Genomic DNA, 9,882 nt, shown 5'->3' with positions numbered 1-9,882 from the left:
AAAAAAAATAAATGTCTTCTGTGGCAGGATATTGACCTTTTTACATTTCAACCGGAGGGCTCTTAATTGCTTGAGCTAATAAGGTAACTAAATATAGTCAGCTGTCTTTCTCCATAGGGACCATCCTTACAGGTGTTTAAAACACATTACCAACTATTTGTCAGGTATTTGCTGCAAGACAATAAAAAAAAAAAAAAAGGGAGGGGCAATGTTTGAGGGGTTTCGTAGATTCTAGAGCATGGTCTAGAACAGACACAGACAAGGTTTTGCCCACTCCTCTACTGCTTAGCTCTTCTTCCTTACCTGTAATCTGTCACAGCTCTTCATCTTTTGCAAATTCAGCTTCTTGCCTGATCCCCAAATGTTTCATACAGTCACAACCTCACCATCCAGCCAGTCCCAAAAACCCTCGTGTTATCCAGGTAATCTTAACTCTTCCCTGCTGGTCACACAATCTGCCTCTTCCCTTCCTCCTGCTACTCCTTATCCAATTATAAGTCTTCCCTAACCACTTCCTGAGTCTTTTTTGCTTCATTTCTCCTTATCTCAGCTCCTCAGCCTCGCCAGTTCAGGTCGTCCTCTCCTTCTCTAAGGTCCTTCTCAGGCCTGTCAACTACTACTTAGTAGTCTTCTAAGACGCTTAATATGAGATACATGGTACACATTGCTTCTTACTTTTTTCTCTTCCCTTTGGAGAAACTGCTGTTAGTTTTGTAATTTAAACAGCTCTAGTCATTGCTCCTCACAGCTTGAGATTTACCTAGACAGTCCTGCATTCTGTCCAGGTCTACTTCTCTTCTCTCCAGACCTTGTCCAGCTTTTTGTCCATCTGTATTAATGTAAAAGAAGTCTAGATCTGTAATGTTGAGGCTTCAGCTTTTAGTGCTGAGCACAGGGCAAACAAGAGCAATCTCTTTACCTTTTAACTTCAGACCTGGATCAAAATGTTCTGCCGCTTTGTTAGAATACCATCTATACAACCTCCATCAGAGCAGTGCTCACAAATGCAGTACAGCCAGTTAGACAATTCTTACAAAATCATCTATCTACACATTTTGGGTTTTTAGTTGCACAAATCCTACAAAGAAGAGAAGTGTCATCTTGAATGTCAAAGCTCTTTCTCAAGACTACAGTGACTGAACTCAAGAATGACAATGGGGGGGTACAGATTTTACAGCCAGAAGCTTGCAGCATTGTTCACATTTACTATCCTGCAACTTCCCATACTGCTTCAAGCTAAATCATTTTCTATCAGAGCCACAAAATACATATAAATGGTCTGATTATGCCAAACCTCAATAAAATTATCTTGTTCTTCCCGATTTAGACATTCCTCTGCTGATACACTGCATAACTCTTTTCTGCTGTGTAGCAGTGACTTCATAGAGTGCAGCACAACTTCACCAAAACTCTGAAAAACAATGAAGAAGAGATAAGAAAAAAAAAATGTATTTTCCATTTTGGATACAGTGTCCATCCATCTATTCCCTGCCCCCTGTTGGTTTCCCTACTCTCAGTACTATTTCAAATTACTTTGTATATAAATCACCAGGTTTGAAGTTTAAATATACTTCAGGACATGGAACTGAAACACCTAAGTTGCTTTCTTCAAGCAATACTTCTATTCCAAAAGAAGTTGACCATTTGGTATTACAAAAAAAGGCGAGAGCATGCAGACTTGGAAAAAAGAAACCGATGAATCCAAGAAGAAATCCAAGCCTGATCTATTCCTTGCATCAAAGCCTATATATGGAACTTTTCCATCAGTTTTTCCTCAAAAAGGATGAAAAACAAATTTAGCCAAGAAAAGTAATGGAGGTCACTTCAAAAGTCAAAGGGGAAGAAAACAAACAAACAAACACCCAAGAAAATCTACATGCATTCTCCTTTCCCATTCCTTAAAGAATATGAAACAACTGTCACTTAATCCCCTGTAAATACTTCCTGTAACATTTCTTATATTTACACTTATGGTGACATGCAAGCACCCACAGATTGCTAAAAAAAGGCTTAAGAATCTAAGGCTTTCTCCCAGTGTAACAAAGAGCAGCACAACAAAAGAATCATCACCCTAAAAAAACAAACCAAAAAAACCCCAGACAACACCCTCTCAATTGTTTTAGGAAGTTAGTAACATTTTTTTGTATTTTAAACTGTTGTCTTCTCTAGCAAGTGGTAACATTAACACGAAAAATAAGATGATGATATGGTTATAAATTGTTAATCCAGTTATTTATTCTCTACACAATTGCACTGTTAAAAATGAAGTGAGAAATCACTGTGTCCAATTTATGACAAGTTATTTCAAATTTGCATAGCTTCTTAAACAATAGTAGAACCACCAGATAGCCAAATTTAGTCAGAGAATGTTTTACATTTCTGATAATCCCACAGCAAAAACAATCCCTTTATGGTAAAAAGTGATCTTATATATTACAGTTAAACATCAAGAAATATTTTTTTTTGCCTCTGTAGAAAAAAATAGTATAAAGTGCTAGTACATGGGAAGCCAAATTATTATAGCATGGCCAGTGTCACCATGCTTGTGCTCATGGCAATATAAAACAAGGAAAGCATTTCTAGAATGAATAGAGAAAAGTAAAACAGAAACTTCACTTCCCTTCAAGATCCTTGAAATTACCAAAGTATATTTCAGAATGTTAGCAAACAAGGCTCAGGCTACCACACTGACAGCCAAGGCCAAGTGACATTAAAGCAGTCAAAACAGTCATGGACAAGTAACAGCTGAACTACTTTAAAATGCATTTTGGGCAGTTATTGGGTCATTTGAAATAAATTAATGAAGTGTTCATCTATTTTCCATTTTCATTTATTCCTCTGTCCCCATGTTCAGCTGCAATTTAACTCCAAACTTTAGTAATATATTTTTGTACTTTCCAAAGTATGCTGACAGTGTCTTCCTCTTTGATTCTCTGGATCTTCCAAATTTACAGGTGGCCACAATACCAATATTGCTTAAAGACTCTTCCCCAGTAACTCCTCCATTCATCTCATACAAAAGTCATTTGTGAAGTCAAGCAAGCATGTGGAAATGTCTCATTTTCAGCTTCTACAATAATTTAATCAGTCACATGACTCAAAATAGTAATTAAAAAAAGTCATACAATGTGACCTGCTAATTTTCTGCAGACCAACAGTGATCCAGTTTGAGAAGGGCTCATCATTATTCTCTAGTAGTTAAGTTTTCTAAGGCTACAAACTATCGCATATACCTTAGCTATAAGTGCTTTTCCCTAGTTTAACATCCTGAAAAGCAGGATGGATAACTAGAACAGGAGTATGGTATTAGGAACTACTAAGTTGAAGCAGGAGGAGAAGAAAGATGCAACAGACCCTCAAGTCTGGAAGATCCAGCATACAAGACTGTACGTAGGGCCTGGTAGCACACTGATGGTGGCACCAGACAACTGAAGAGATAAAATATCCATATTTTAAAAGGAGGAGGAAGGAAGAGATGCGTGTTTTTAAGATTGTATTAATTAATATGAAAACATTCAGAACATGGAAAGAATAAAGATACGGAAATTAACAGGCACAATACATACATAAAGATCTCATCTATCTGGACTTCCATAGATTATTTACACTGAAATATAGGAAGACTTAACAGAACCAGAAAAAGACAGAGTTTACCAAAAGAGCTGTTTCTGGAAAGGAAGAATTTGCCCAAATGGAGAGAGCAAAGGAGGTTTTTTTGAGGATATAGTAGATGTAGGTCAGTAACCCAGTAACCAACTTCCTCAAAATTTATTTTGAGACTGAATTCAAGCATCATTATCATTAATAAATTTAATGGGGGAAAAGAAAGTAAATATGTAGATGAAATCCAATGATAATTCAAAGTAAGCAGGTGTCATCAGTTGAGAGAAAGAATAGCAAATCTTACAGAAAGAACTTGCTCAACATGACAGTATTTTAAAATGCAACTGTACAAGGCAGAAGGTTATGTCCTTAAAAACTAAAAGCAAGCTTTAAAATAGAATTGCAAATTCACAAGCTGAGAAATAAAAGACCTGAGTTGACTTCTTGATCGTGCTATAGTAATGAATGGTAAATATGATACAGCACTGAAAATAGCAAACATGACCTGAGTACGCATCCTTTAGCGAAAGAACTGACATCAGAGTCACTGAGAAGGGCATCCTGTGTAATTGCACATACAGTATCATCCACATGTAAAAAGAAGATTAACTCACAACAGCACGGAAAGTAGGACTATGAAGGATAATCGCTGGAATGCAGAAGCTTTCATACCAAAGCAGACTAAAACCTCAGTTTACAGTTTCCAAAAACCAAGGCTAACAGAGGACAGATCACCAACTACAAAAACATCATGAAGGTGAACATCAGCAAAAGAAAGAGGAAAAAAAAAAAACAAAAAACAAAACCAAACACATTTAAGTTGAAGAATAATGACATCCATGAACAAACAGGTATAAATTTGCTGTGAATAGCTTCAGCCTGGAATTCGTAAGATTCTCAGTTATTACAGCAGTGTGGTTCAAAAAGATTCAAAAACAGATTTTTTTTTTTAATCTAACCCTCATTAATTGTGAGATTATATTTAATAACGTTTTCATATTCTTATCAAAATTGGGCTTTTGACAGCAAAGGCCTGGACTCAATTTCAGAGTAATCCTGCTATCCAACAATGAAAGCAAGTTCTCTCACAACTCCAGTCTAGGAGACACACAACTACATTAAAAATGGAAAACCAGCAAGTTGCCAAGAGTATCAGTTCTGTTTAGGTTATAACAAGAGGTCATCTTCAATAAAAGGATGTCATTTGTTTTTATAATTAGTACAACTACTTCCAATATACATTGTCATATGGGAAAAAAACCCCAAGCAATCTATAAAGCTCTACTTGCTAGGCCTGTGTACTCCTTCCTCACAGAAATTCAAAAGTCACGTGTCTCGCAAGAAATCCTATTTCAATTGTGAGCACAGATTTCAAACTTACTAAGTCGTACTAGGGAAAAACACAAATATCCTCAAATGCACGTCCCCTTTGTGGCCAGCAAATCAAGAAGTCGTTATCTATGGATCCTTCACAGTACACTGAAGGAAATTCTATACTAATCGGTCTCATTAACTATTTTAAACAACTGCTCTCTAACATTTCAAACAACCACAAACCTGTAAAATGCCACGATTTGCAGAGACATCAACACCCGTGCTGGAGAGTCATGTTTACTCTGCTCTTAAGTAACAAAGCAGCTCTTCCTGATTTCATGTGTTGTAAGATTTAAACGGACTGAATATTTTGGAATCGCTGCGTAAAAATGGAAACTTAGGCTTTAAATGTGCATACCACAACCGTACACTGATTTTTAAGTGCCGCTAATGCAACAACTCCTGTTAAGTATCAGACTAATAGCTGCAAATCAACAGAAGTTGAAACATAGTGTGATTCTGACCACCCTACTGCCTGGCTCTGTGAGAAAGAATGAAAGTTACCCACTATAATCTAAGTAGCTGTCGCCCAGGGAAACACCAAGAGGAGGCAGCCACAGATCAAAACATTGGAGTCTGGCTGTATGAAAACGTAAAATTCTGCAAGACACCCGAGAAGAGTCAAATTCATGTTCCTAGAACCATACAGTCCAGAAGGCTCAATGGCAATGAATGGAGTAGTTCACAGACCTATCATTTTAGGTAACCATTAGAAACAGTGAGGAATCACTGGTCACTGATGTTGTTCGAAAGACATTTCTGAAACCTAAAGGTCTAAAAATCTAGGGGGGGGTTGTTGGTTTGTTTGCTTTGGGTTTTAAATTGAAGTGGAAAAACAAATAAAGGGCAGACTAAAAAAGTCCTCTAAAATACAGTTTATGTTCTGGTTAAGAATGCAAAATGACTGGACTGTAGTTAAGAACTCTATTTGAGCTGGAAATTTCTCATAAACCAATAAAATAAGTTTTTATACTGAGTATCTTAAAGCAAAAGAGTATCAGCCATAATTACAAACTGCTTAATGTATGGCAGTTAACATTCCGTATCAGGACCTGGAACAACTGATTACCTGCCTGGCAGTCCCATAATGCTTACCTTTGTCTTCAAGCAGTTTCTACAGGACCTACACCACAGACACTGTTTCCTTAAAACAACAAAATCTGCTTATGGAATAAAATAACGCAATTTTCATGTGACAAGATACTTCCTTGCTCAGTTTGTCCTCTTAAGCGTTGCACACATTTGCAAGTAAAGAATTTATTAGTATCAGGAAAGACCTAGAAAAATACTCATCTGTATTCAACTACTTTGAGAAATATGATTGGATAAATAAATTTGTTCCTTCAGGATAAACTGCAACTTTTGTTTGAGTAAGTGCTTATAGAAGTTGCAAGAAGATTTGAGGAAGAGTATTTATGTTCTCCAAGACAAAATTTAAAAGAAAAGTAAACAAATACTGTTGAAAAAATAACCACCAATATCTTTCAGAAGCACTAGACATATTTTCTTTTTCACCAAAGCACTGTCTGGAAGTTCATGTAAACACAAGGTTAAGCCAGTCAAGAAAGCAAGATCTAGAGATAAAGACATTACAGTAAGCCCTAACACAGACTTCACAGAACAGTTTTCATTGAACATTGTATAGTTATATTTTAATTTAATACATATAAGCTTGAAAAACCTGTGCTCAAAATAAGAGTTATGCTCCAATAAACAAGGTAAATTTAGCAAATAAATACATCATGATTTTATCATATCACTTTAAAACAAAACGCAAAGACAACAGGCAAAAGCATGCATCCGTTCCTTAAATTATTCTGTCTCCCAGCTCAACTACACTAAATACGCCAAAGCATAAAGCAAAGGCAGTTTCTTTGCCTCCCTGAAATCTTAGACAAGCAAAATTAAGACATATAAAGAAAAAAAAACACACCCAAAAAATCCCAACCGAACCTACCAGATCTCTTGGTTCATTATTACACTGTTGTGATAAAGATTGAAAAGCTCTGAAATAATTTTTTTTTTTAAATACAGATAATTACCTTTTTCACAGATATTCTTGGTTTCATTCGATTGCCCTGAGCCCTGGTGTACGGATCCATGATTTTACCAATCTTAGTACTCGATGAAAGAAGCCAGCTCAAAAACACCTATGAAAAACATTTATACTTGATTATTTTATGTTTCCCCACTTAGTTTATATACATTTTGAAAAGGTAAGTAGACAAAACAAGAACCAATAAAACCAGTTAAAAACCATTTTAAAACTGAGACAGATTAAACAGCACACCATCCATACTGATTGTTGCCTTTAAAAAAGTACCGCTTTAATAATTTTTAAAAGAACACATGAAATGTAGAACACACACCTTACAGTTAGTTCCAACATTTTTCTTTAATTAGATTTCAAGGCTGCATGTCAGAGGGAGGAACATTACATTAAATATTGTTTCACTATCACTGATAGTCCGGTGAAGTTTATCAGCAGATTCCTGTACCATACAACACACTGGAACTAGCTTGAACAATCTGAGAGGAAAACATACTACTTATCCACTCAACCAAAGGGCCTATTTGTTGCTGTCAACTGTAAGTACTACAGACAAACACACACGATCCCTGTTTAGGCTAGCATGTATCAACAATCTGGTTCTCTGGCACTGCTCTGGGCAGTCCTGTCTCTGATGGCAAAACACAGGGGACCAAAGATGCATTTACCAGTACTTTTACTTCACCAAAGTAGGTCAGAAGAGTTCCTGCTCCTGTCAGCTAATTCTAACAAGAACAACCAAAAAAAAAAAAAAGCGATTAAATCAAAACAAGTTTTTCAAGTTTCCCTGTTTAATCAGCAGCAATGAAAAGAAACAGAATAATCTAGTTTGTTTCATTCATCTCTACATTCCCCCAAACTGGCAATAAATATAGGGTATTAATAAAGACAGAAAGCATGTGCTGGGCATTTGAGTTCTATGGAAGTTTTAAAGTTTCATCATTTCCCATAGTTGTACACTTTAGCCAGGCAAAAGAACTCCTAGACTATACAAAATAAACCAGGTAAGGAGCAAATGCATGTAAAATTACTGTAAAATAAAAAATAATGACCAAGACATCAGAATATAAGTCTCCTTTGCACAAGTAACAGGCTTGGTTTTCTTAATCTCATCTCAAGCACATATTTAACCTTTATATGGGAAAGAACTTTATATGGGTTTGTTCTTAAGTACATGTAATTTAAATAAGATGAGTAGTGGCATCAAGTAATTATATTCTTCATCTTCCCCCCCTAGCACCTATAAAAGTAAAACTTCTTCAAAAATACAATAGCAAGAGATTACTAGGTGCATCTATTCACATTCCACCTTGATTTCTGCTTTCCTTCATAAAGATGAACTTGCTGGAATCTCAGAATCTTCTGTAAACAAACTGCAACATTTTAATCTCTGGAGCACAGCATCTCTCTTAACTGGATGTCTAAAATTTGGAAATTAAGATAACGACATGAAGCAGCTAGGTACATGTTAGACAGATTATATGTATTTTTATATAAATGTAATAAATACAAATAAAAAACTCAAATCAGAGTAAACTTCTGTGGATGGAAGAATAAAAAACAATGATGCTTATGTTGAAACTCCTCTGTTTAAAAAAAAAAAAAAAGCCATGAAACAATATCAAGCAAGAAAAAGAAACCTACCTCCCTTGTCCCTACTGCTCTATCTTAAATGGGTAATGCACTCTGTTAATCTAATCATATCAGGGAAATACTCTTCGACACATCCCTGCCCTAAGAAGTGCCATCTATGGGAAAAGCTGGTTTCTCATGCAGGGTCAAGGCAATTACTTGAGCTCCACATTTTTGGATTGGTTGCTCTTTGCATCAATTTCAACAAAGCCCAGCATAGCAAAACCACAGAGATGACTTTATAACCATGTTGGGTCCTGCAGTATTTACTCAGGCACAGCAGTCCACAGTTATACTGCTTTCAGGCAGTACGTTAAGTATTTTCCTACAGCATCAGGTAGTAAACTCTGGAGACCCAAGCATCACAGAGCCACCTGCAGTGTTACCTACCTCATGAAACCAACAGACTTGTAAAGCACAGTAAAAACACTCTGAAAGATGTTGGACAGAAACTGTACTGGTTTATCAACGTCACACCATAACCATTTTATCTTGTCTGCATCCTGTCCTTCAGTACTTGAATTATACAGGTTCTCCCCACCACCTGTAGCATCTCAGCTCCCCGTCATTCATTTTGGAGAAATCTGAAGGGCCCCACTTGTCCAGCAACTCAACAAAACCTGAAAGCGTTCTTTTTAGTATATAAAATTATTATCCATTTTCAAAAGAACAATGGTCCAATCATCTAAGAAGTACCCAAACTTTAACTGGAAAGGAAGTGAAAGCACTGACAAAGAAAACAGCCTGGAAATAGCTTATTTCTTGTGTAAATAAAACCTACTGTTTAAAATTGTTTTTACTTCTGCATATTGTATTTGACCATTAAATTTAATTTCCTCCTACTGTCAACTCAAAAAAGGGGGAATAAATGGCAGAAGTAGCAGATGTAAGAGGAACAGGACTTTCTTGTTACTGAGTAACTATCAGTAATCACCCAAAGAAAAAAAAAAAAAAAATCGATCATGCAAATAACTAATAAATATCCACACTAGGTTTAACCGTCTCTACCTTTCTAGCAAGCTGGATCACCTTAAACACATGCAGCATGGACAACAAACAGGAGGAGCTGGAAGCCACTGTGCTGCTAGAAAGCTACGACCTAGTTGCCACTGAAACTTGGTGGGACAAATCCCATGACTGGAATGCGTGTATCGATGGCTACGGGCTATTCAGATTGGACAGATCAGGAAGAAAGGGTGGAGGGGTTGCCCTCTACATCAAGA

At 36.4% G+C, this 9,882-nt stretch overlaps 1 protein-coding gene across 1 annotated transcript in view; it reads right to left on the bottom strand.

Annotated features, from left to right (window-relative positions):
* AKAP11 (A kinase (PRKA) anchor protein 11) overlaps positions 1-7,079 on the bottom strand; it is a 33,507-nt gene extending 26,428 nt beyond the window's left edge. Inside the window, exons 1-2 of the mRNA XM_009698078.1 lie at positions 7,020-7,079; positions 1,295-1,411 (exon numbers count right to left, since the gene is read on the bottom strand). Of these exons, the coding sequence (XP_009696380.1) occupies positions 1,295-1,411; positions 7,020-7,079 (177 nt within the window). The remainder of the gene's footprint in view (positions 1-1,294; positions 1,412-7,019) is intronic.
* Between the last annotated feature and the right edge of the window lie 2,803 nt (positions 7,080-9,882).

The sequence above is a fragment of the Cariama cristata genome, unplaced genomic scaffold (assembly GCF_000690535.1).
Source record: "Cariama cristata isolate BGI_N322 unplaced genomic scaffold, ASM69053v1 scaffold3914, whole genome shotgun sequence".
NCBI lineage: Eukaryota > Metazoa > Chordata > Aves > Cariamiformes > Cariamidae > Cariama > Cariama cristata.
This window is presented reverse-complemented; position numbering and strand designations above follow the sequence as displayed.